We start from the raw sequence: 27,967 nt of genomic DNA on the forward strand, positions 1-27,967 counted from the left end.
TCGCAATATTTTATTAGTGAGATCAGAAGCGGATCTAGAGGGGGGGTTGGGGGGGGGGGGGGTTGCAACCCCCCCAAAAAAAAAATCCGGGGACCATTTTTTTAAATCTTATCTTTTTTTTAAAACTTGTAATTTTATTTTATTCTATTTCTATGTATTTATTTCATTTGTTATTATTTTATTATTATTATTATTATTTCTTTTTGGGGGAGGGGGGGGGTTGGGCGAACAAATTTTCATGGGGGTTAATTTGGCAACGACCTCTATACCAAAAAGAGTGGTGTTTTAGATGCAAGAAAACGCCATTTTCACACACAGATTTTCAAAAATTTTCCCTACTGTGGGAGGGGGGACACCCCCCTCCAACACCCTCCCCCCTCGCTCGCTCCGCTCGCTTGGACTCGGTCGCTACGCTCCCTCGCATACCACCCCAACCCCCCCTTTATAAAAAGCTGGATCCGCCCCTGGAGATGCGTATGATAATCATGATTGCAATGACTACAAAAAGTGTTTCATGTGTTCGATGTAATTCTTATAAACCAGCAAGCGCTTGGCACTCGCATTAGATGACTATGGTGAGATATGCATACTCTTAATGGATTGCTAAAATATATTCCTCAAAATCTCGCTGTTTGGGGTCAAAATATACGAAAACTTCGGCTCGCGCTTCGCGCTCGTATTGTTTAGCTAGACGGTACCTATAGTGATTACACAAATTTGATTATAATGTCTCTTTTTAGGTGTGAATATTAAAAAAATTCAGCTCGCGCTTCGCGCTCGCATTATTTGATCAGTGAGATGCATATCCGTTTAATGACATTGTCCAGAAAATGTCTCTATTAGGTCAGTATAACTGGCAACTGAGTGCGCTCACTCAGTGATTCAAACATTTTGCTGGTGCCCCCCTCCCCAATGCCGTGACCCACGGTACGCCACAGTGGACATATCAATGACAATTCCTTGCATATCTAAAAACATGATTGCAAAAAAAACCCAAAATATTTCAGTCATCCCCCCCACCCATCAACACGGATTTACGCCAGTGGATGGGGATCGAGCATTTTACCAAAATTAATTGTCATCCGACAAGTTGTCAATGTCAGATTATTAGGGGGCTTTCTCACTGAGATTTCCTTGGGCTTTGATTTGCTGAAAGCCGATAATTTCCGGATAAAACTGGGGATAAAACCCGGCTGGGATTTAAAAAAAAACATACAAAAACAAAATCTTTTCTTATGATATTGGACGTTTTGCAGATACATTGACTTTTACTTTTAGGATTGGAAGCGAAGAAAACAAAATCGTCAAGAACCGGAGATTAAAACACCCCAACCGGCATTGTTAGAACTATTCTGCATATGATTTTCATCCACCCGTCAAAATGATTCACAGCTTGTTCATGATAAACTCCTCAGGGTATGTATAGGTACAGTTATCTTCTTTAAAAAACGGTTAAAATGGAGCAGATGTCCTCTGTGTGACACGACGACACTGGCGATTTTCTCGCAACGCACACACCCATAATATATTCAAGTACGGGTCACAAAAAGACACAATGTAGTCCCACATGCTTTGTTTTGTGTATGCTTACTATTACTACTAGTGTTAGTTTGTTACGTGTACTAGTGTTAGTAGTTATATTGTTTGTTATTATTAGCTTTTCGGCAAGACTTCCATATGTCCCCTCCCCTTAAATTGAATAAAAAAATGTGGGGAAGGTTTATCAAGAATTATCTAACATAGGGCCTATATCTAAGAGATTTTAAGAAGGAAAAGTTGGATACATACCAAAATATCATAATTCATATGGCTTTATTTCGTCAAAATTTCGAGTGTGTGTAATTCCCAATCAATGGCATTGGTTTATTTAGTCAGAAAAATAAATGCCCAATACTCTTAATTGGAGAGTAGACTAGTCGTAATATTGGTTGACAAAAAAAAGGACAAAAATACAATATGTCTATATAAGAAGAAAAGAAAAGAAAAAAAAAATGCAGGAAAAAAAAGGAAACAAGAAAAGAAAAAAGAGAACAAAAGAAAAGAAACGAAAAAAAAAAAAGAATAGAAAAAACGAAAAAAGAGGAAAAAGAAAAAAAAATAAAAGAAAACAGAAGAAAAGAAAAGAAAAATAAGAAAAGAAAAGGAAAAAAAATGATAATAATAATAAGCTATTGAAAATGAACAAAAGCTGTGGCAAAAATAGTCAATCCTGACTGGTTGCCAACCAAGGAAAGAAGAAGATAATCGTTATGAAACCACTGGTTTTCAACAATTCCTGCTAGCTCAGTGAGTAATGCGACAGACTGGAGATTCATCGTTCTGCAACGAGAGGTTCGAATCCAAGTTCCAACCGGAAGTAAGAAGAAAAAGAGAATGAAAGAAGGGGATTTTGGAGAAGTATTTTTTAAAATAAGTGGAGGGGACATAAGGAAGTCTTTCCAGCTTTTCCTTTGATTTTCTTTATTTTTGTGTATTAGGACATGGAAGATGATCTAGGTGCTAATGCAATTTCGAATCGGCCCACTTTGAAGTTCGAGCAAATTTCCCCACCACTCAGAGACATAAGTCACATGACACTTAGCCTTGAGGACTCCATGATGATATTTTTAAATATGTTGACATATACTTCTTCATCATGGAGCCTTGAACCGCCTCCCATATATGTATAAGAAACATGTAAACTATATTTTATATACCTTCCGTTATGAACTCGCATTCTCCAAAAAGAATAAATAGTGCATTGTTCAGACAACCTCGGAAAGGAAAATAAAAACGAATAGAAGTCGTAAATATCTCAGATTACTAAACGGACGATCAGGAACATTTTAAAATTGTCTTGAGGTGCTAACGGCTAGGAACAATTTTTATAAATCTGCCGTTATGAACTCTAGTTCTCCAAAAAGAAATGTAAATGATGCATTGTTCAGACAACCTCGGAAAGGAAAATAAAACAGAATAGAAATCGTAAATATCTCAGATTTCTAAACGGATGATCAGGAATATTTTTAAATTGTTTTGAGGTGCTAATAGCTAGGAACAATTTTTATAAATCTGCCGTTATGAACTCTACATGTAGTTCTCTAAAAAGAAAGATAAATGATGCATTGTTCAGACAACCTCGGAAAGGAAAAAACAGAATAGAAGTTGTAAATATCTCAGATTACTAAATGACGATCAGGAACATTTTAAAATTGGTTTTGAGGAGCTAACAAGTAAAAACATATTTAATATACCTTCCATTATGAACTTCCGTTCTCCAATAAAACCGAATAGAAATCGATTATATCTAAGATTAATGAACGATGGATTGGGAAGGTTTTACAAACAGCGTAGAATTAGTTTTATATACTGATACATTTTGTTATGATCTCCCGTTCTCTGAGAAGAAACATAAAGGACGAATTTTCTGACATTGTTGGAAAGGAAAATAAAAATTGATGTATGTAACAGAGATCTCAAATTAATTGCAGAATCTATCAGGAAGTGTTTTAAAATTGCTTCGATTTCAAAACTGTTTAAATATTGCGCCAAGAAGTATTTCGAATGGCCACCGATCATATCATGCGGATACACTTTGTATGATCGGCGTGAAACAGCCGATCAGCCGTGACTTGATCGTTAACTGCTGCTGATCCGATGATCAATAACAGGATTCTGCATGTCTTGATATAGTAGGTTTTTCATAAAATTAAAGCTGTTCTTAAAGGACAAGTCCACTCCAAAAAAAAGTTGATTTGAATAAAAAGAGAAAAATCCAACAAGCATAACACTGAAAATTTCATCAAAATCGGATGTAAAATAAGAAAGTTATGACATTTTAAAGTTTTGCTTAATTTCACAAAATAGTTATATGCACATCCTGTTCGGTATGCAAATGAGGAGACTGATGACATCATCCACTCACTATTTCTTTTTTTATTTTATTATATGAAATATGAAATATTCTAATTTTCTCCTCATTGTCAAGTGAAACAATCATTAATTCCTCCCTGAACATGTGGAACAAACAATGTTTAATACTATATGGTTCAGTAAAGTTGGTCCTTATTGTCAAATCTGTAAAGAATGAAATATTGTATAATTCAAACAATAAAAAACAAAAGAAATAGTGAGTGAGGGACATCATCGACTGTCTCAGTTGCAAATCACTGAGTTGTACATATCACTGTTATGTGAAAAATAAGCGAAATTTTAAAATGTCATAACTTTCTTATTTTACATCCGATTTTGATGAAATTTTCAGCGTTTTGCTAATTCGATTTTTCTCTATTTATTCAAATCAACAGTTTACTGGGGTGGACTTGTCCTTTAACTAAGTTATTCACATAGGCTACATGTAAAGTTATGCGACTGGAACATGTTTTTAGGTAATAGGTCAACTACGTAGTCAAAGAGATTTTTCATTTAAAAGCACAAAAATGATCACCATTTTTGCATAAAGTCATCTTACAAACAGCTTTAAGAAACACCAGGTGGGTGTTTCATATACCTGTTTGTAAGTTAAGAGCGACTTTACAACTACTGGTAATACCTTCTTAGGGTTTTTGGTTTACATGTATTTATTATTATTATTATTATTTGTTTGGCGTCACCTGTGCCTGGGAGGCGAAAAGCGAACTGAATCACTATGACCCGCAGGTCTCTCCTCCCAAGGGATCCCAGTTTGTAAGTAGCTGGTAACCTTTATGAAACACCCACCAGCCACCTGGCCAGTATGCAAATGGGGGAAACTGATGAGATCACCCACTCACAATTTTCTCTTGTTTGTATCTATTGTAAAACAAATTTCTGTTCCTTCCTGAATATATGTAAATCGTCATTGTAACCTTTCGTGGTTCAAGAGGTCCTTATTGTCGAATATGTAAAATTGAAATATTCTATAAGTCATGAAAAACAAAATGAATACATGTGAGTGACATCAGATCTCTCCTATGCATAACTCTGGGTTGTGTATGTAACTGTTTTGTAAGTAATACATGTAAGCAAAATTGCCAAATTTTTATGAAATGCTCAGCATTGTTTTTTTAGGTCCAATTTTTATGAAATTTTCAGCATTGTTGTTTGATTTTCTCTACAGCTTTTTTTTTCTGGGGTGGACTAGACCTTTTTTAAAGTTGCCCTTTTTAATTATGATGTTCAATTTCAACTTCCTACTAGATCTACATTGTTTTTGAAACACTTCTCTGCTGTTTTGTTCTCAATTTCACAGAGATATCTTTATGGAAAAACATTGGAAGAGTGTTATAAGCAGATCAGTATGTGACTACTTTTTTGAAGCACAGGAAAAGGTATGTTAGAAATGGTTCTTTGGTATCATCACATCTCTTCCAGGTTCTTGTAATGTACATTAAAATTATTATGCCTTTGTGGCGTTATTCTTTGAATTTTTAATATTTTTGAATAACAATTCTTGTACAGAATGAATTTTCAAGTAATTTCCATGCATTTTGTAATATCTCGACCAAAATGTCTTATTCTTAATATTTATTTGCAATTACATTATATTAGCTTTGACTGCATCAAATGATAAGATTTGTATACTCTTACTTAGCTTGTCATAAATAAGTGAATGAATTATTCAAAAAGTTCGTTTAGCATTTATAAAGGACCCAACGGTTTTCTTTTAAAATGACAGGCATGCAGTAAGGCTGATGTTCCTCCCATCATTGCGACTCCACATCATTATCTCATCAGCATCTACAGGAGTCAGATCTACTTTGTTGCTGTGGTACAGACAGAAAGTAAGGAAAGCAAACATAATAATATTCAAATATCAATATGATCGGCATTCAATACCGGTAATTGTAACATGTCATCCTGAATTTAATATTAAATTGAAAGTAGTAGTGGTTCATATAAATAGGGCATTATGCCCTTCTAGGCAACTGCTTTCCATGTGTAAAACATTACCCAAATCATGCAAAGCAATTTTGTCTGGTATATTTTCTTATAATGTAGATATTTTGAATTCAATTTTCAGAACAGAATGGTTATCAAAATCACTAAACATTGTAACTGCTGTGTATACTGTATGATGACTACTTGAAAAGCAGTAGAATGGCCGTACTATTTTTTCGGTTGACAGGAATTGAATAATTTGAATATTGAAAATTTAAATAGTATTTACATGTCACTGCAAAAACATCTGGAGATGAATTTTAGAAAAAACAATTTCACAGTTGAAACAGAGTATTAATACTGATTCTGATAAGTCTTTGTGCTTTCATATTTGCCCCTTGTATTGATGTGCAATGAGTATAAATCTTTGCATTTGAATGGTTGCATTCACATTTTTAATTCAATTTCAATTTGTTTTATTTAATTTTCAACAGAATTAAGTAAAGTGGTCAAAAATAATTACATGACATTTGCAAATGAAATTTATAATATAAATTGAGGTATATTCAATATATCATTTTTTTTCCAGAAGTAAAACAAAACAAAGTACACAATATAAGCAAATTATCATAAACACTATAGAGATGTGAGAAAATGGAGGGATCCACATGTTGGCTGGTACTTTAGTTTTTATGTTCCGCAAGATGCCTGGAAGTACCTGGAACATAAAATGTAATAAATGAACAGGCATATTGAATAATTGTTAATTGAAATACAATAATAATATTAATATTGCATTTATAGAGTGCTTAATATCGAGATCTCTAAGCGCTTTACATTAATTAGAAGACTTATTGAATTACAATTATTTCACATCCTACATTATTATATTAACATTAAATATACATTTATACATGACATATCATTACAAGGTATAATACTATTGACTACATTACTAAACTACATCAAATACTAGTACAACAATGAAAACTACATGTACAAAAGTGAGAATAGATAGGTTTTGATAGATTTTTTGAAATTGGCTATTGAGGTTGCTACATGTAGTTGGGGAGGTAGAGAGTTCCAGAAATATGATGCGAGATTGGTGAAGGCACTTTCTCCGTAGTACTTGGTATTGACTCTGGGAGCTTGGAGAAGGTTTAGATTGGCCGACCCGAGATTTCTGTTTGGTACATAGAAATTGATGAGGTGTGAGATGTAGGAAGGAGAGTTACCATTCAATGCTTTGAAGACTAAGAGAAGGATTTGTACAATATGACTGGTTGTGTAGACTTGCTATTGTACTCTGTAATTGGAACACCTTCTTTGTTCATTACCCAGCAAAAAATGAATATCCATTTCTTTGAAAATATATCAAATCGATCAAAATGATCATGCTGCTTTGAAATGATAATATATCCTAGTAGTGTATCATTTATCTTGGAATATTTTAGAATACACACTATTATTCCATTTCTTTTCCAATTAGCTCCCCCTCTGTTTGTGATTGAATTCCTCCATCGAGTTGTAGACACATTTGCGGACTATTTCTCGGAGTGTACCGAGACGTCCATTAAGGAGAACTATGTGGTTGTATACGAGGTAAGATGGGATTTCCATAAAATGATTTCTCTTTGATATGCCCGACCCCCAGTTATCTCCATGTTTATGTTGCTTCACTAACTGCTCAAGCCATAATAGTTTTCAGAGCAATATAACTTTTTCATATGAAGTAGAAGAAAAAAAAGAGAGAGACAAATCGTTTTCAGGAATTTCCCACATATAGGGGTCAGACATGTACATACACATGTATGTTAAACAGGCAAAAATTGAGATTATATTTTCGAGGGCTGCTTGAATAAGCTTTTATTGTAATGAATATGGGTTTCCATTGCTCTTTTGAGCATTTTGGTGGCAAAATCGCCCCTAGCCCCCATGTAATTTTTTCCCTGATGTTAAATGGAACTGCCCTTTTATATACCAGACACATGTTCTACAAAATATTTGTAATGTGATATCAAATAGTACTCATCCAGGAAAGAAGTAGCTATATTCAATCCTTTGGTCCAATTCAGGACAATATATTGTCTGTAGCCAAAATATTTGATCATTTTTTTTTCTTTTAAATTGGCATCATATTTTTTTTAATGCATCATTTTTTTCCTTCTATATTCAATTTACAAGTAGATGTGGGGTGATAGAGAGTGCCTTTACAAGTTCAAAATTTCAGAAGCGGTAATATGTTAAAATAGAAATTTGAGATTTCGGCGCATTTCCAAGTTGGAGATTTTAGCAATTATTTCCACTCAAAATCATAGATTGGGAAATAGTGATGCATTAAATATTGGGTTTAGTAATTGTAAAATATCTTATGACATTTCATTCTACCCCATACAGCTTCTAGAAGAAATGCTTGACAATGGGTTTCCTCTGGCGACGGAATCCAATGTTCTCAAGGAGCTCATTAAACCTCCAAACATTCTCAGGACGGTGGTCAATACAGTCACCGGAAGTACAAAGTGAGTCCTCAAGTTTAGCAGTTGAAGGAAGTTGTATTGTTTGTATTTATTTACATACAAAAATACATGGCAGATAGCCCATTTCAGCAGCATTTACATAATGCCACTGTACTTCCATTGAACCATTTTTCCATGTGGTCCTTAACCGGAAATCTATATCTCTGACAATATATATTCTTTTAATTTCAAACATTTTGGTACTAAAACTTTTGAAACTGTATAGGAATGATACTATCAATGGTTTTCTCTACCAATAAAGCGTTTGCATTATTTTTCTTTTGCCCTGGAGATCAATTCAAAACAGCCAAACACTAGAATGGATGGATAGATATCACTAGCATTTTCAGATACTGGTTTAGATTTTCACCATGTGGGAAATTTCCTTGTATTAAAATTTGACACAGTGAAATTGTGATTTTATAACAATACTCACATGATTTTACTATTTTCTTGTGACCGGAGTTCTTTAAAATTATAGGATATTAAAATGGCTATTCCTCAAACTGACCTTTTAAAAGATTTACATCCTCTTCTATACTGACTGATTTTTTTTCACTTATTGGTATCGGTATAATTAAAGTTAATATGGAGGTCTTTAATCAATAATTCACACATTTGTATCATTTTCAAGAGTAAAATATGGTGTTTTTGTTAACCACTCTGAACATGTCATTAACTTTAATTGCTCTCTTATTTTTAGTTTGAGTGATACCCTTCCCAGCGGTCAGCTTTCCAATGTCCCATGGAGGCGAAGTGGGGTGAAATACACCAACAATGAAGCATACTTTGATGTTATTGAAGAAGTAGATTGCATCATTGACAAGTCGGTAAATTACATTATGCTCTTAAAATGCTAATGGTGATGAGGATGCTAATGGTGATGATGATGCTAATGATGATGATGATGGTGATGATGATGATGGTGATGATGATGACGGTGATGACGATGATGATTATGCTGATGATGATTAAGCCGATGACAGTCTTGGCAATGATGATGATGGGATCCATAGATATATTGATTGTTCTGTGAAACTACCTATTATTGGCTTTAATCACTGCATGTATGAATGACAGGATAGCTTGATAATACAATATTCTTTGTCCTGTCTAGGGTTATACTGTAATTGCTGTGACAGATTTAACAGATAATACCACTTTCTGTTTTCCTCTCTAGGGTTCGACTGTAATCGCCGAGATCCAGGGATACATAGATTGTTCTGTGAAACTGACTGGAATGCCTGATCTTACCATGTCCTTTGTCAATCATCGTCTTCTTGATGATGTCAGCTTTCATCCTTGTGTCAGATACAAAAGATGGGAGGTGAGTGACACGTGGCTGATTCACAAAACTTTTCGTGCAGTTTGATATGTGCAAACTTACGAACAACCTTAGGTTTGTCTAAGTCGGTCTAAGTGGGTGGAATCAACAAACCATGGACTATTCAAATGTTGGGGCCTAAGTATGCTCCATATTATGTTTTTGGAATGATCCAATGATTCCTGGTAAATAAATGCGTGTGTTTCGTAAAACATGCTAGATCTGCTTTTGTTGTCACAATTTTGATCATGGACTGATGTAGGTTTAGTTGCAATTAATTTGTGGTCATTTATTGTAATCTATCTGTGTGTTATTGAATGGTTATTTTTATTATCTGTATATCTCATCCATTCTAGTCTAATAGAGCTATTTTCAAAGACAAGCTCCTCAAACTAGCCCAATATCGGTTGATACCATTTCATTTGTGTTCTTTCTGCTCTTTTTATCAAGTCTGAGAGAGTTCTCTCCTTCGTACCACCTGATGGTAACTTCAGACTTCTCTCATATCACATAGGTGCTTCCAAGTAAGTCTTTACATTAGATTGTTTATTTTCCTAACCAGTTTAAACTCAATGGCCGTATTCTGAAGTCCGATGTTACTTACGCCATGGTCTCATTATGTGCTAAAATTATGGATAGCCAAAATGCTCGAATTTGATCAATATTGCATATTTTATATGTTAACCATCATTTTCATTGTGCTATAACGATGAAGAAAACCAAATCAATTATAATTCCCAGTCAGTTATGAATTATCAGAGTGGCAGATAAGCTAATGAAGTGAGCCAGTACATTTGGAGATTTGTGTCACAGTTGGCTATCCATAGTTAAACACAACTTCAGACCAGGGGCCCATTTCATAAAGAGTTACAAGTGTTGTAACTTTGCCATTGTGGCAACTACCATGGCAACAGGGCTCAGCAGCCAATCACATTCAAGGTTTCCATGGTAGTTGCCATAATGGCAAAGTTACAACAGTTGTAACTCTTTATGAAACGGGCCCCAGAATATAAATTAAATTCAGAATACGGACTAATGGCACTTACTTTCAATTGTGATGATAAGGTTGGATGATGTCCCAGGAAGGTGTAAGATGATATACATATGGACAAAGAGTGGATAGAGAGGAAGAATAACAAACACTTTAAAACTATGATGAAATGATGAATGCATACTGCAAATACTTGTTACTTGTGAAATTTTAAAATTTGCTTATGCATCAAACATGGATGATTGTATTATAAGACAACCAATTATGTCACACACTGTTTCTTTTGTATTTGATGATATTGAATATAAGATGTTTCAATATCTTTAGATCCAATTATCAAAAAGCTCTTCCACACACTCAAGATGGGAGTCAAACAAAGGTTATCTTTATTTGAGAAAATATTCATTTTTGATACATTTCATAATTTGAAGAAATAGAAATAAGTAGTGAGTGTATGATGTCACCGTTTTCCCTCATTTGTATAATGCCCATGTTGATTTTGTCTGTTTAGCCTTACAGCCATTCCAGTGTATGTGAAACCTAACATCATGATGAGGGAGACGTCTGGCCGATTTGAAGTGATGGTGGGACCCAAACAGACTATGGGCAAAACTGTAAGTTGTGTTCCTTGTCATTATTCGTAATAATTAGATTTGTATAGAACTTTCCAAAGGAATAAAAACTCTGTTAACGGCGAGAGCGTTGTTGGCTCAGTCGGTAACGCGTCTGCCCGTCGAACCAAAGATCGTGGATTCGAGTCCACCCCGGGTGGATGACTGAAGCCAGTGCGTTGTGTGTAAACGTCTCTCCCATGTTTCATAGATGCAGGCTATGTTACAATGGAATACACTCCATCCCTCGGAAAGGACGTTAAATGGAGGCCCCGTGTAGAGGAGAACCACCACCATTGCACGTTAAGAACCCACTGCACTATTCGTTATAAGAGTAGGGGGAAACCCCGGTGTAGTGGTCCACCTGCACTCCCCCCACCCCAATCAGTTATATCGGGAGGAGAGACCTGTGGATCACAGTGATTTAGTTCGCTTTTCGCCTCCCAGGCACAGGTGATGCCAAACTAATATTAATAAATAAAACAACTTTTGCTTTATACATGTAGGTATACAGATGTGTTGTAAGGTGATTTTTGAAGAGGCCAGAAGAGATGTTTGAGAAAATTGGATGGAGTTTGTTCCAAAAGACAGGGGGCAAGAGATTAAGATTTTTTAATAGGGACCTTCCATATGTTTGGGTATTATGAAACGTGGATGGGTACTCTTTTCTTGTTTTGTTCTGTTAGATAAATCTTTCTGCAGCATTTCTATGCACAATGGAGAGTATGATAGATGTATTTATGTTGAGACTAGCATGGAGATGCCCACCTTTATAAACTAAAAAAGTTGGAGAAAAAAAACTAAAAAAAGGGGGCTCTGAGAGGTTAAAAAAAGGAAAGGATTTTAACCCCCTAAAAAGTAGGATAACAAAAAATAAATAATATTTAAAGATAAACAGGTAGTAATGAGAAAAATAAAAAGCATTGTATAGTATTTGTTTAAATACAAAATTACCCAAAGGAACCTCTGTGTGTGTGGAACACCAACCTGTGAGGAAGACCAAGTAAGACTTGCACCATTTCATTGTGTCACCATTCTGTCTTTTCATTATCAGGTTGAGAATGTTGTCGTGACCTGTGACCTTCCCAAGCAAGTGCTGAACATGACCCTGACCCCAAGCCAGGGTAGCTATAGCTTTGACCCCGTCGGAAAGGTCATGTCGTGGGAGGTCGGCAAGATCAACCCACAGAAGCTTCCCAGCATCAAAGGAAGTGTAAGTCATTATTGCTTTTATTTGAAACACTTTATCTCTGTGTATTATTATTATTATTATGCTAGTCATATTGAGTGTTATTGTTGCCAGAGAAAGCCTCTCTTCAGTTCTGATCCTACAAATAATTTGTCATTTTACAAAAGATGGATGAAAATGAGGAATAAGAAGAAGAGATGGAAGAAAAATCAGTGGCAAAGGAATTGACAAGAAAATGTTTGTATTAACAAGAGATTTATACTAGGTTGCATACATGTATGTATGTATTTTTTTTTTCATTTTGAATCTTCAATGCATCATCTAATGTGGTCTTACAACTAAATTAATTAGGTGAAGTGAAATATGAGGAATTCCCATTAAAAGTTTGAGTCAACTAATTGATATTTTCATCACCATGATATATATTTTTTTCAAAATGCATGGTTTCATGGTTACATGTACATGGCATCAACACCATAAAGTCCCAGCTTTATGTACAGTTAATAGTCTGTGTTAGCAGCTATTCCTCTAAAGCAGCCACTTGCCTTTCCTTTACTGACCACTAAAACTTATTGCCATCAAACCATTTCTTGCATTTATCATTAAGAATTTGTCTTTAGTGGCTACATTTTTGTTTGACTGTCATTATAGATTTGTTCACTTTACTTGAGCTTTTTGCCCACTTGCAATCATCAAGTTGATATTGGTACTTGATACTTGATGTGATATTTCCCTCTGACAGCTTGTACAGGAAGCTATATCAATCTAATTTAATTCAATTTAATATTATTATCTCGTAGTAGTTCAAACCATAAAAAATGTCCTCAGACTCTTTATACATAACGCAAGTATACAGAGTTGTGCATGGGACAAAATATATACATTGGGAACAGAAATCACAAATAAATGTATCAGATACGGAATTAAAGATTAATAAAGTGATCAACTGGAAGGCCAATTAAAAAAAGAAACTCTTTGCCCTGCCGAAATGTTATGTGTGGAGTCTTCTGTTCCTCGATGAGAGAATGAAGATGATATCTTTTGAATCCTTTGCTTAGGATTACTATATTTGATATTCTCTTTTGTTTCTTCAGATGTCTCTGCAGTCTGGTGTCCCACCTCCAGAAGCTAACCCAACCTTATCAGTGAGTATCCCTTATAGAGCTCTTGATTTCATTGTTGATATATGCTACCTTCCTCCACAAAATGGCTATTAAGTCATCATTTGGACTTCCCTCGGTTTAAAATATCTTGGAAGGAACAGATTATTCGCTTTAAAATGATATCAGAGGTGTTGTGGCTCAGTGGATAAGTCTGCGGACTTTGAACCGTAAGGTCTGTTTTTTTCGAATCCCACTGCAGCACTCGCGTCCTTTGGCAATGTGTTTATCTACATTTGCCACTCTCCACCCAGGTGTAGTACATAGGTACCCGGTAGGAAGGATTCAATGAGCACTTGATCAGAGTAACAAGCTGGGGTAATAGTACGCAGGTCTTAGAAACATTGTAATAAATGCTATTTGAATATTCCATGTTACTATTATTATTATTATTTTATCATGTCTGGAATGTTATTAAAAACCTCAAAATTTGACAAATTTGAGGACATCTCAGAAGAGTTATAACTTGAATGACAACCTTCTTATGCCTAGGGGAGAACTTTAAAGGGAATAGGGAACCGTTTTCAGACAATATGAAGTAGCCAATGTTGCCATACTTCACCTTTTCTGTGCTGCCCTATCAATGTTTTCTTTGATTTTGAGATAAAAGGTTTTAATAACCCAGTAACATTGATGAAGAAAACCTTTTCGAAGGACATTGAGAATGTGAAAAAGCCTGACAAGTTATTTTCCAAAACAAATCATGCAGACCTGTATTTGAATTCCAGAGCATGAAAGGGCTTGAACAAGCATCCATATTGAATACAATGAAAGGATGAAAATACGTAGATTATGCTGACCCTTAGCCCAGCAGTTGATCCTTTTATTTAGTAGTGTTCTTAGTAGCAAACTTTACTGTTCAGGCACATGAAATCAATTTCTTGCCATGGTGTCATGGCGGCCTGGTTCTAAGCAAATGAAACCGGAGGCTGTTTCATAAAGCTGTTTGTAAGTTAAGAGCGACTGGTGATCCTTTCTTATGCACTAAGCCATTGCCAATTTATTATACCATTTATCACGAGAAAGGATCACCAGTTGTTCTTAAAGTCACTCTTAACTTACAAACAGCTTTATGAAACTGTGCCCTGTTATTACTCTCAGAATGATGGTAACAACCAGGGACAAAACACATCACCATTTTTGCAAATACAAATTTGTGTAGACGATCGTGCCGCTGCAACTCAGTTTAGAACCAGCCGGTTCATTGTCATGAAATTGTGACGTCACACTTTGGTATTATATATATTTTGAGAAATAAATTTGTGCCTTCTTGAGAAATTATGTAATTGTTTGATATTAGATATAAATGACAGAGGTTAGACTTTGGTCATGGTTGCTTTAAGAAAATCATTGTTCAACAGGATTTCAGTATAACTATCATATTCAGTGGATCCCAGCCCTATTTATTTGGGCATTGTTGCGTGTGCCTAAAATCTAAGCCATGTAGGGAAATCAAATTGATGCAGAGGTTTGAGCCCTGGGTCCCGTAACACAAAGGTTAACATTTATTCGTATGCATGATTTACACGAGTGATTGTACATTGTAGTCTATGCAATCAATCATAGAAAAATGTTCTAGGATCATTGCTAACCTTTGTGTTACGGGCACCATGGTGACATTAAAGGTCGGTCCCAGATGTAAATAATCATATCTGATTGATATACGTCTGACAAAACTTAAATACGTACACGTGTTGAAATCTATTCTTCTTGGGAGTTGTGTTGTTTGCATGTTTGTAGGTTTGACACATACTAGCTGTATAATGCATGTAGTGTTTCCAGCTGTGTAATGTACAATATTGTTGTTCGTTGTAGCCATAGAATACATGTATTTTGTCATTTTGATAATTTTTTTTTTATCTTCAGGTGCAATTTTCCATCAATCAGCTGGCAATATCAGGACTTAAGGTCAATAGACTAGACATGTATGGAGAGGTAAGTATTCAATGCAGTGGGTCTGGGACTAGGATAGTGGGTTGGATCTGCAAATCCCCCCTCTCGACCCCCCCCTCCCATTTTTTCTACTTTCCATTTTGTCTCCTCCCAAATAGTCCAATCTTAGTTTTTCTGTGACCAGGGGATCGTCTCATTAACATTTTCTTCCAGCAAGTTGTCAGATCTGGGGCCCGATGCAGAAAGAGTTGCAATCAATCACAACTCTAAAAATCAATCGCAACTTGATTTTCAACCAATCAACAGCGCGCATTTTGGATTTGCCATTGATTTTTTTACTTGCGTTTAAACGCAACTCTTTCTGCAACGGGACCCTGACAATTTTCTTTTATTTTATTGGCTGAGAAGCGCATTTCCTAAAACTATTTGATGAAATAGGGACTGATGGGTAAAATGTCCAACAAGCCCTTTCCTGACATGCTCCCCCGTTCATCTCCTGTCAGTTTTGTCTGTTGTCAAGAAGCACATTTTGTCTAATTGCCAGCAAGGCTATACCTATTTTGTCTAATATCCATTTGGTCTAACTAGTGATTAGATGAACTATCGAATAAACCAATGAGAAAGAGTGTGTAGACTAAATCAAAATTACTCCATCTGGGTATAAGATTTAATGACAGTTAGTCCCCAACTAAGTCATGTCTATGCACAATGCATTGAATATTTATTCATACATTATATTTGTCATCTCCTTTTACTTTCAGAAATACAAGCCATTCAAAGGAGTAAAGTACCTAACGAGAGCTGGTAAATTCCAAGTCAGGACATGATAACAAATTGTTAACTATAAATGTATATTACAGTATATATCAAATGTCTTACTTTGTATAGTTATTTAAAGGTTATAGAGAAAGTACTTATTTGTGAAACTCTGTATTGTCTGCAAAATTATGTACTAGATTTATTTGATGGAAGTGAATTGTGCTACTCTTATGTTTGACATTACCACTAAATATTAGTAAAAGTGACAGAAGTTTCTCTGTATTGCCTTTGTATGAGTTTATATATAGATCTATAGAATTGATTTGTAATGTAGATTTTTATTGTAAATGCACATATTTGTGTGAGAAGATGCTTATGAAAATTGAAACTACACGAGTATGAGCTGGAGCCGTCATTCATTTATATAGCAACAAAAATGCAAGAAATATGAATAAGCACAATGGTTAGATTATCAGATTATTTTCAATGAATCACACTGTTCATGACAATCAATTGTCTACTTGTTTAAGCCGACACTAGGAAAAAATTCATTCTTGCTTTGTCCTCCATAATATTAATAAAAATATAAATTGGTTTAAAAAAGAAAAACAGCAAATGAAATGATGATATTCGAATTTGATTCACACTATTTATGAACTTATACCATTGCTTTAGAAGTATAGGCAGGCTTTAATGTGGGACTTAGCACCCAAATCCACCTGTCATTAGAAAACATAAATTTTCATTTGTATTCTCCATCACAAATGTAAGTCCTACTGAACAGAATAATAGAAGTATATTTTGGAAGATTGAACACTTTTACAAAGGTGACAAAGGACGATAAAATTCTCCATAGAGTTACATCCTGTCTCTTGTTAATTCAAAGATATGATGGAGCTGCATACTCTTTGGTGTTCAGAAATCCAATAGTTTGGCATAGTCAATGAATAAAAACTAGTCTACATGTAGGTACAACACAGATCTAAATTCAGAGAAATATGGGTTTTCATTTTGCTGCCAGAAGTCAAGAACATTGCTCCTGATTTTAGATGTTCTTTATTCCAGACTTCTACTCAATTACCTTTTATTTGATGAATATTTTGATGCACAATTTTTTTTAAATTTCATTTTAAACCACTTCTATGTGATTTGAATCGAGAAAATCTTTGTTTTTAATTCTGGTTTAAAGTTTTGTACAGTTTATTTGGTCATCACTGACACTTGATTGTATGACACGTATTACAAAAAATTATATCCCTTTCAGATTGTACTCTTTTTATTTAAATGGGGGGGGGGGGCACCCAGTTTATATATTATAGAACTAGCAATCTGTAATTTTCACCACGGGTGGGGGTGGGCGTAGGGGCTATGGTTCACTCAGATTCTATACCACTAAACTATATAAATGGTGATAATTTTGTGGAGTACCATTGTTATGACATTGATGCTTATGTATTACAGTAGCTATCCCCATGAATTACAATAGCATTTCTTTCTATAGATTATAATGTTAATTTTATATATTTGTTAGCACCAAGTATGGAGAGTCCAAAACATTCCATAGTTACTGATATGTTTTCTCTCCATACATGTACATTTGTGAAGTAATGTGTTTGCCAAGTTCATCTAGTCTACTTCGCCTATGCTGTTTTCATGCAAGTTAAATAACCATTTAAGTCAATGGTCCGTCTTATATATTGATCTACTATAAAGCCTTTCACTAATAAATTCTCTAATTTGAATTTTTTGTGTGATTCACATTCCTTTATGCCTTTTCCAGAAATATTGTGGCAAACTCAGTAATATTTTTACAGTGTTCTAACATAGTGAGATATATTGTGCCAAATGTGCATCATATGGCTTAAATCTAAACAAATTGTCTATAGCTGTGCTGAAAGAAACCATGTCACAGTTAACTATAATGATTTGATAATCAAAAGATGACACAAGATGTTATTTTTTTCAAGTACGTACATATTTTGACATAAAATATCTTTATTATGTTGTTCAAGAATTAAGTAGTCCTCTTTTAAGTTGTAGCCAGGCAGTACAAATAATGTCCCTATCTCTCTATTTGTGTTTTATTGGTTGCCTCAAATGCTGTTTACTTTGTATACAAAATGTTACGGAGCTTGGTTGCCCCACGTCTATACTAGCCATTATAAATTCAAACCATTTCTGTATTTTGTACTGATTTGATGACATAGGCAGAAATATACTGTATTTCTGAGAAGATGTACATGCAGTGCATGTACAAGAAATTTTCTGTGCAGTTTATATTATTGTAGTATTGTGATTATGTATGCTTATGATAATAGTAAATATCAACAACAACAAAATGTCTGAATGTATTTCAAGTGTTCTTTGTGTTGAGTCAATACCATGTAAGTACAAATGCATGTATTTTCATTTTGGTATTTTCAAAGAAGGAAAATTGTAGAGGAACATTCATTCACATCTGGCCAAGGAATATACTTCACAAACTCATGTGAAAGATAATAAGCACACTTTTATTGGAGTATTAACTTCGTATTCATGATTTACTTGAAGACTTTGCATGTCACATTTCACATATACCTGGAGGTATCAAGTTCCATAAAAACTGATACTTGACAAGTCTTTAGATGTCTTCTGTTGCTTTCCCGAATTCTTGTAATTGTCATCTATGCGAGTCGCCAGGTTTGATCCTCTGCAATTGATTTGGACGGCAAGCTGGTTGGTGTTTATAAAGCTGTTTGTAAGTTACAAGTGACTTTACGAACGACTGGTGATTCTTTCTTAGATGCTAGATCAACATCACTGAAAATTATTATTAGGTGTTTCTCAATTAGCACAAGGGTCACCAGTCTTTCTTAAAGTCGCTCGTAACTTGCCAACAACTTTATTAAACACCACCACGGGTAGCCTGGTAGCATCTTGGGAGTAAAAATTATTTACTACGTACGCTTGCTCCCAATGACGCCTGGCACGGGCAGGCATTGGGCCACACGAAGGAATTGTAAAATACTTGCATTAGCTAATAAATATTCATTGGCTAATGGAAATATTTTACAATTCACGATATTCATCAGCCGATTGATTTTTATTTATTTTTTAAATTGGCACTGCTCTTTATCGTCGCCCGATCTTATACGCGTCTTGTAACTAGGCTACGTACAAAGAAGGAAAATGGCGACAAGATCATCGGTGAGTATCTGCTCATCTTCTTACATAATTTGTCTTAATATTTCTAATATTTATAGTTTTTAAGTATAAATAAATGTAGGCCTACATAATGGGGGGATTTGAACTTGTTGTCCATGTACATAAGTGTGTGGCTAGCAAGTTAAACAAATCAAGTATTTTGGAGCAACATTGTTTTCTCTAAAAACTCTCCTTCGTGTGGCCCAATGCCTCCCCGTGCCAGGCGTCATTGGGAGTAAGCGTACGTAGTAAATAATTTTTACTCCCAAGACGCCTCCAGGCTAACCACGGGTGGGTATTTCATAAAGCTGTTCGTGAGTTACAAGCGACTGGTGATCCTTTCTCGAGGTAAAATTGTGTGTATTTAGTTCTGAACAAAGGGCCACCAGTCGTTAGTGAAGTCGCTCGTAACTTACAAACGGCTTTATGAAACACCCAGCGGGTGATTTACAGCATCTTTTAAGAGGATAAAAGTCCTAGAGGAATCAACTTTCCATGATAAACACTTGCGGCCAGACAGTTTGTAAAAGTCTTTTTCATTGTCATCTATGTGATTCATCCTGTTTGATTCTTTGCAGTACTTCCTTTGCGATTGATTTGTAAGCAATGGCCTGTGAGCTTTGAGGTGCTGATACAACGATAGGTTTCCCACTGTCAGAGGTCTCCCTTATGTCTATGTGAAGAGGCACATCACCTAGGATAGGTATTTTAGAGAGAATACAGCACCAATCATTGCTCAAAAAATAAAAAAATAACCTGAGTTTATGGAATTGGTGTAATTATCCCTCAGAACATGATTTGATTTCAGCATAGCACATTTGACATGTGGCTCTATGGATTAATATGTAGAACATTAATGTTTAACATAAAACTTTCATGTATTCAGGCAAAAATTAAAATACTGTGAAGCTCGGGGGAAAATCAAAGTAAATTTAAAACAAAACCATGCATCATTGCAAACTGTGCTGATCAAACCTGTTAGCAGTATCTAGTATGTGCTCACCAAACTTTATCTGCATACTGCAATATGTGTATATAATGGAAACTTGTATTTTTAGATTTCCACCAATAAAATCTATCATATGGTTTGTACATGATACCAAAGAACATGGAATTTGGGGTTTAGAATTCTGAAGAACACAGAATTTGCATATTGGGGAAAACAGAAAAATCAGGACTTATTCAAGAGAACTTACCAAGCACGTCAAGTCCCATCTCCTTGGCAACACCATGGACACCATCTTGTCCAAATATATGGGCTTGATGACCACATTTAGGACATTGGTAAACACTCATATTTTGAACAATTCCAAGAACCTGAATGTAAAAATACAAATATAATTTTAATTCAGGAATTAACAAAGTGCCAGTATCCAGTTGCCAGATTACTTGAAACGTTTTCTATTAATTCATTAGGGTCCAGAAGACTGCAATTTCTATTTCCTACAAAAGGAGGGTTCAATTTAATATGCATGGATTTGGATACATTATATACTTCTATAAGGAATGCTTCAAGCTTCCAGTTACTATAAAAAAAAACAATTGTTCAAAAAAAGAGAAGTGTTTATATGACCCAAATACCATAAGATTTGTTTCATTCATAAAAGTGCAGGACTCAACTGGTCTTCAAACATCTTGGTCAATGCTTTGAATTGTATATCTTTCAAAATTCCTTTAAAAAAAAATGTTTTAGAAATTCTTACTGCTCCTCCATTTAATTATCCTGAATTTTTTACTACATAGTACAATTATGCCACAAGAAAGGTCAATAAATGAGAAATGACTAACATATGTAATTGCACATCATTTACTCAGAGAGTGCATATACATTATCACCAGCAGGTTGAGGGACAAGAAATCTTCACGGGGGTACGTTTTCTGTTTCTGTTTATGGTAACTCCAGTAGGAGCTCGCAAGGACAACATTTTGCTGGTAAACGCCAAGCTGGTATATAACCAATTACCTAGGAAACATTTTACGTCTAGGTTAATCAGTCGTAGTGGCTGACGTTATAGACGACAGATATCACTCTCTTTTTATCAAAGTGGAGACAATGGCAGAGTTGGGATTCGAACTCACAACTTTGCGATAATGAGTCCAATGCTCTAACCAATGGACCACACGACCCGTGTATATTTTCTTCTCCTGTTTATTTGAAACTACATTTGTATTGAACCCAATGGCAATTTCAAAGGATTATCTTGTACTTTAATACTGCAGCTACTTGTAATTTTTAATCTTTTGGAGCACAAAGAGCCGTCAGCACCCATGCAGATGTAAGGAAAAACGTGACCTTGCATGTACACTTACAGGAACGTCTACTTTCTTGAACATCTCGGCACCTTTCCTTGCATCCAGTAAGGCTATATCTTGAGGAGTTGACACAATAACTGCACCTAGCAGAGAAAGAGAGATAGATAGACTTTATGTTTCCATTGAAATATACATGCGCTAAAACTGGAGTAGACATGCCCGATATCCTTACTGTACAATGTAAAGGTAGTGCACTATTGTGAAACCTTGAGACAAAACCTTACATGTTCATTGGCTCGGCATGAATACTATACCGGGAGTAATTTTACTCCTCATATTTGATTAGCATTTTTGGTTGCAAGAGAAAAGCTTTCAACTATGTTACAACTTATATAAAGTCCTATGTAAAAAAAAATGACTACAGAAAAGAAATATAGTATAGCAGTTATAAAAACAAGGCAAAAGCGATTTTGTGTCTCGCCCACTTATGAAAATATGCAGAAATATCGTGATTTGCGAGGGCACGCAACAGAATTGTATCGAAACTTCATTGTGAAATGACTGGGATGGAATAATACTTGTCATAAGAGCCTTGCACGTAAACTTTAATGTTGACCTGAAAATGACCTTTGACCTTACCATGTGACCTCCGACTGCAGCATTACATGCAGGTCGCCTAAGTAAATCTACCATCCAAGTTTTGTTGAAAAGTGACTTACAGTTGCAGAGTTAGGTGTCATATGAGAGTCTTGCACATAAACTTTAACATTGACCTGAAAATGACATTTGACCTAACCATGTGACCTCCAACTGCAGCATCACATGCAGGTCCCCCAAGTCCATCTACCATCCAAGTTTGGTTGAAAAGCGACTTAGGGTTGCGGAGTTAGGTGTCATAAGAGAGTCTTGCATGTAAACTTTACGTTGACCTGAAAATGACCTTTGACCTTACCATGTGACCTCCGACTGCAGCATAACATGCAGGTCCCCCAAGTCCATCTACCATCCAAGTTTGGTTGAAAAGTGACCTACGGTTGCGGAGTTAGGTGTCATAAGAGAGTCTTGCATAAAATGTAAACTTTAACGTTGACCTGAAAATGACCTTTGACCTTACCATGTGACCTCTGACTGCAGCATAACATGCAGGTCCCCCAAGTCCATCTATCATTCAAGTTTGGTTGAAAAGTGACTTACGGTTGCGGAGTTAGGTGTCATAAGAGAGTCTTGCATGTAAACTTTAACGTTGACCTGCATGTAAACTTTAACGTTGACCTGAAAATGACCTTTGACCTTACCATGTGACCTCCGACTGCAGCATAACATGCAGGTCCCCCAAGTCCATCTACCATCCAAGTTTGGTTGAAAAGCGACTTACGGTTGTGGAGTTATGTGTCATTAGGTTTGTGACGGATGGACGGATGACAGACGACGGACGACATTTGGATCCCTAAGTCTCGCCTTCACCTCTGGTGGGCGAGACAAAAAGCAGAGGGAATTGTAATGTTATACAGTATAAGGAAAATTATTTCCTGCTGTATTTGAGCTATTACTGATATCCACATAATGGTCAGGTTTCACTGTGATGCACTAGCTTTAAATGTAGTTTTGCATTTTCGATACAAAGGAGGGTGGGGTAATGAATTTGAATTTACCTGCTATTGTGATAAGTTGAGATATGGAGAGTTGTGTGTCTCCTGTTCCTGGTGGCATATCAATTACCAAGTAATCAAGAGGTGCCCATGCTACCTACAGAGAGAGAGACAACCCTGGTTTAAAGTTGTGGTCTAACTATGGAGAGCCAATTGAAGCACAAATCTCTAACAGTACACATTCAATTTACTAACTCATATGACGACTAAATTGTTCATACTTGTCTAAGAATGATAACTGAAGTATTTTTCTTCATTGTGAAAGCAAAAGGTAACAAAATAGTAAACATAAGAAATATACAATATAAACAGAATTTTTAAATTTTTGGCTTCCCATAGTTTTAGCTCAGAGTTAGACTGTGGTCGAAGTTAAACCCGATATTAGTAATAAATACTGAGGTGAAACTAAGGAAGTAGTGTGATCAGCAAGATTTTTACATAATCTTTGACATAATACGCTACCATGGCGACAAAATTACCAATTATCTTTATCTCAAGGCTAATGTGTGTGCTACACTTCGTGAGAATTGGTTAAAACTGAGGAAGTAGTTTGATCCACAATATTTGCAACTAACCAACCGCCTAACTGCCCAACCTTATACCGATTCCTACTGGTACTGTGTAGGAATGTGGATAGATCCCTTTCAAACTTTGTTTAGCAGTGTAAAGTCAAGCATACAGCAATATCATATGGAAATGCAAATCTACCGAATTTCATAAACCAGACAATTCATTCTCGGTGTTATACAAATATTATGTAATCAAATTCATTAGAAGTACACCAGGACTTAAATTTCATTATTCTATAGGGAACATTTCTATATTACCGTATAAATGGGAAAAAAGAACATCAAACCTCCAAGGACAATAAAATGGGTATGTTGCAGATGTCATATCATAATAAATTCAAGACCTATATATGACTGGAGCATGAATAAAATTCTTAAATTCCACAGGACAGCTGACATCACCATCCACCTCTCCGAGCAATGATGCAGCAACACACAGACAGATACCTAAACAGACACACAGACGGACAGATAACACCAACTGGAGCATACCTCACCTGTTTGACTAACCTCTGAATAGCTGACATTACCATTAACCCTCTCCATACAACAGGGGAGTTCTCATCGACCAGGAAACCCATAGACATGCTGTAAAAGAGATAAATGAATCATTACAGATTGATGCATTAATTTTTCTTTTTTTTATTTATCATTATGCTTAATATTTCTTTGCATATACATAACAATAACAATAATAATAGTACAAATATTATACTGCAATATAATGCTTAATACATCACAAAAATTCACAACACCGTCTTTCAGAACTTTACAATTAGGCCTATATTTTTACAAATACATATTTGAATCTGGTTATAAAAGCAATCTAATAAAAACGTGGGGTTCAACAGCAGTTTGATAATCAATGTATAAGGGCATCTTGGACGAAAATGGCCAAATTCAAATTATTGCTTACCATGATACACCAAAATTCCTAAGTGGTATAAGCTGATTATCTGAAAAAAGGGAAGAAAATCAGAATCAATCGAATAATAGTGCATTTTATATTGGATACCAAATGTACTAGTTGATAAAGAACTTTACAGAAATTAAACATTCAGTCTCATGGATAATGCATCTCAGAAAATCAGACTTTTGGGGGAAAATTAATAAATTATGCAATTTTATCAAAAAATTGTATGCAACTGAGAGTCTAGAAAAAAAATATTGAGCATGTGAATATAATTTAAAAAATAAAAAAGTAAGTGAACATATTTGGGTAAAAGTATATAATATGAAATATAGGCCTACATTGAAAATGGCAAAAGTATTACTTGAAAAGTGATTACAATGAAAATATGTGATTTATGAATACAAATATATAATCTACACATTGAGGAGTGGGATGGGTGATAAAGAAACTTACTTTTATCAATATCAGGCTCTTTCCCTTGGAGATTCATCATGCGAGGTATGGAAGGGCCAAAGACATCAGCATCCAAGATGCCAACATTAGCATTCTAGGGACAAAAGAAGTGTGAATAATAAAGCGAATGAATGAATGATGAGAGCATTTCTGGTAATGAAAAGCTAAAGAAATTAAAAAGAGATAGGATTAATAACTTTAGAAAAAAGGGAGAGAAGGAAGGGGGAAAAAGAAATAAAGACAGGAATCAAGAGACAAGGAAATAAAGAGAGAGAGAAAGAAAGAAGGAAGTAAGGAAGGAATGACGGAAGGAAGGAAGGAAGAAATGAATGAATAAAAGAGAAAGATGGAAGGAAAGAATTAAAGAAAATAAACAAAGAAAGTAAGAAAGAAATGAAAACAGTGGGAAAGTAAATCAATAACCATAGAAGTACAGGGGGGAGGGGAGAGAGATAAAATGAAAAAAATTAAAGAAAATGAAATACAATGAAGAAGGTACAACAGAAGACAAGATCCTACAAACTGAATGTATGTATACATAAACAGATCCGATTTTTAAAATAATTAGTTAGAAGACCCCCCCCCCCCCAAAAAAAAAAAAATATATATATATACTCCCTCAATTTAAGCTAATATTAATTAATTACATTTGATAAGATTTACCATATAATCACCTTTTCAATAGCAGCTATACCAAGTGCGATATTGACTGGATGAAAAGATACAAAACAAAAATATAAAAATTAGTAAACATTGAATTCCAATATAATGTTCATGTTGGAAAAATTGCACTAAAGTATCAGACAATCAAAAATTCATCTTTGTGTAGTCTACATCAACTCCTTAACCTACATGTAATGGGCTCTTTTAAATTTTCTGGAAATTCCTGTTGCAAAAATGTTGCAATTGTTGCAAGTCACTGCATTAGCACAGCAAAGCACAAATAGCACAGATAGCAATTTATCCAAGCTAGGAAGACAATGTACAGTACAAGATAGACCTGGAAAATTGACTGCAGACACAAGTGTATTTTTCCAGTAAATTTGGTATAAAGGTATAAAAATGCGTTCCTTATATTTTATCGTGTTAACTATAGTAACCTATACAATTTTGTATGAACAAAAAGTAAATTTGTTGTTTTAAAATTAAATAGACCTGTATATTAAAATGTGCAAGAATGCAAAGTAAGTAATACCAAACTGCAAAAGGAAAGGAATAGTATATAGTTTAACCACTCCAATGATATATTGATACAGACCACTTTTAACAAGCAATTTATATTGTAATCAAATACCGTAATTAAATGTTAATCTGAATGTATTCCAATAAATACAAAATACCTGCTGTAGTAGATTTTCCGACTCCCCCTTTTCCAGAGGCTACCAAGATTGTGTTTTTTACTCCAACAATGGGTTCTCTTTTTGGAAGATTACGTGCCATCAGATGCTTTCTTCGCTCTTCTTCAGTGATTTTAGATGACCCTTGACCTTGAGCACTACTCTGATAATAAAGAAAAGAGAGTTTGATTAAAAACAGAGATCTAGTATGATGGGGGGACCTAAAGCTACACACTTTTTTTCAAACGATAAAATAACTATGCCAATTTTAATATTTGAACAAAATATCTTTCACTAATTTGTAATAAATATTCTAAATATCCCTAACCAAGAAGAAAATATCACAAAACTCACTAATACGTAAATCCCGCCGTGTTTTCCAAACACCTAGCTTGATTTCTCCGCCCGACGTAGAAAGGGTCTTAAACTAAAGCTACGCACTCGATTTATCATGCAAAGAAATAGTATTTCCTGTGCCCCAATTTCTAAAATATGTCCGTGTTATTATAGGAAAATATGAAATTAAAGTGAATATAACTCTAAAATTCCAAACATTTGCTAGTTTTCTCTACATTCAAGGATTTATTGCAGCGTCTGTAGAAAAAGTGAATAGGGATCGTTCGTCACTCTGCAGTCACAGCTTCACACACAGCTAGAGTGCGCATTTATTTTGCCATTGAAATTGCATGCGCAATGGAGCTTTAGGACCTGCGTAGCTTTGCCTTTGGCTTTAGGACCTCCTAGTCCTACCATTATACCATACCAAAAGGAAATAATAAAATGACCTGAAGCTTTGGTAAATCTTGCATAAATCCACCCTGGCGTATTTCATACTTACCACAGAAAATGCTTTAACATCATGATCAGGCCAGCTATCTTTTGTCAACCTTTTCTTTGCTGATAAAGACCAGTTGTCTGTTTCCCAACTCCAACAACACACCCCTTTCCAATTCCTCTTCTGAATCTTATTAATCTTGTTCATTCCTTTCCCAGTGGCTTGGTTCGTACTCAAACTAGTCATAGATCTAGTTGGTTTTCCATACTTCAAAAAATCAAACAACGTGCTTAATAACACCCGCGATGAGCTCAGCCTAATTGCCATTGTCACCTTGTAAAAATGAGAACATATATTATAAACTTCACAACAGATCCAGCGGCCGACCCTGAGTTTTACTGATATGTATCGGGCTGCACGCGGGCGAAAAGTTCACCAGTATCCGTTGGCATGACTGAATACAGGGGCCCATTTAAATTATACACGCCCAGCTTTACACAGCTCGTCAACGCTTGAAATGGCAACGGACGCGTAACGCACGTGCAAAAGGTTTG

At 35.2% G+C, this 27,967-nt stretch overlaps 2 protein-coding genes across 4 annotated transcripts; one reads left to right on the top strand and one right to left on the bottom strand.

The window, feature by feature from the left end:
• Positions 1 to 1,073: 1,073 nt before the first annotated feature.
• On the top strand, positions 1,074 to 18,620 carry LOC129277858 (AP-3 complex subunit mu-2-like). The gene is made up of 13 exons (XM_064110745.1): positions 1,074 to 1,416; positions 5,210 to 5,288; positions 5,636 to 5,741; positions 7,328 to 7,440; positions 8,236 to 8,357; positions 9,058 to 9,184; positions 9,535 to 9,681; positions 10,129 to 10,202; positions 11,181 to 11,283; positions 12,335 to 12,493; positions 13,564 to 13,614; positions 15,496 to 15,564; positions 16,284 to 18,620. The coding sequence occupies exons 1-13, from the start codon at positions 1,382 to 1,384 to the stop codon at positions 16,347 to 16,349; spliced, it is 1,251 nt and encodes a 416-aa protein (XP_063966815.1). The 5' UTR covers positions 1,074 to 1,381; the 3' UTR covers positions 16,350 to 18,620.
• A 150-nt stretch (positions 18,621 to 18,770) lies between these two features.
• Positions 18,771 to 27,935, bottom strand: LOC129277859 (iron-sulfur cluster transfer protein NUBPL-like). Of its 3 annotated transcripts, none has more exons than XM_064110748.1 (11): positions 27,477 to 27,935; positions 26,642 to 26,796; positions 25,976 to 26,010; positions 25,302 to 25,395; positions 24,852 to 24,891; positions 24,433 to 24,523; positions 23,370 to 23,463; positions 21,775 to 21,860; positions 20,661 to 20,781; positions 19,754 to 20,158; positions 18,771 to 19,186 (listed from the first exon to the last, which is right to left on the bottom strand). In XM_064110748.1, the coding sequence occupies exons 1-10, from the start codon at positions 27,497 to 27,499 to the stop codon at positions 20,007 to 20,009; spliced, it is 891 nt and encodes a 296-aa protein (XP_063966818.1). In that variant the 5' UTR covers positions 27,500 to 27,935; the 3' UTR covers positions 18,771 to 19,186; positions 19,754 to 20,006. The 3 variants fall into 3 exon arrangements, with proteins under 3 accessions (XP_063966818.1, XP_063966816.1, XP_063966817.1); XM_064110746.1 differs by having other exon boundaries at positions 26,642 to 26,801; XM_064110747.1 differs by having other exon boundaries at positions 18,771 to 19,243; positions 19,739 to 20,158; positions 26,642 to 26,801.
• Between the last annotated feature and the right edge of the window lie 32 nt (positions 27,936 to 27,967).

Source organism: Lytechinus pictus, chromosome 15 (genome assembly GCF_037042905.1).
Source record: "Lytechinus pictus isolate F3 Inbred chromosome 15, Lp3.0, whole genome shotgun sequence".
Classification (NCBI taxonomy): domain Eukaryota; kingdom Metazoa; phylum Echinodermata; class Echinoidea; order Temnopleuroida; family Toxopneustidae; genus Lytechinus; species Lytechinus pictus.

Coding starts and splice junctions, on each gene's coding strand:
- LOC129277858 (XM_064110745.1), top strand. CDS start 1,382: ATGATTCACAGCTTGTTCATGATAAACTCCTCAGG. Junction 11,284..12,334: donor AACAGACTATGGGCAAAACT/GTAAGTTGTGTT, acceptor TTTCATTATCAG/GTTGAGAATGTTGTCGTGAC. Junction 15,565..16,283: donor GACTAGACATGTATGGAGAG/GTAAGTATTCAA, acceptor TTTTACTTTCAG/AAATACAAGCCATTCAAAGG.
- LOC129277859 (XM_064110746.1), bottom strand. CDS start 27,740: ATGGCAATTAGGCTGAGCTCATCGCGGGTGTTATTAAGCACGTTGTTT. Junction 26,011..26,641: donor CGGAAAATCTACTACAGCAG/GTATTTTGTATT, acceptor CTTTTCATCCAG/TCAATATCGCACTTGGTATA. Junction 20,159..20,660: donor GATGGGACTTGACGTGCTTG/GTAAGTTCTCTT, acceptor TACCTATCCTAG/GTGATGTGCCTCTTCACATA.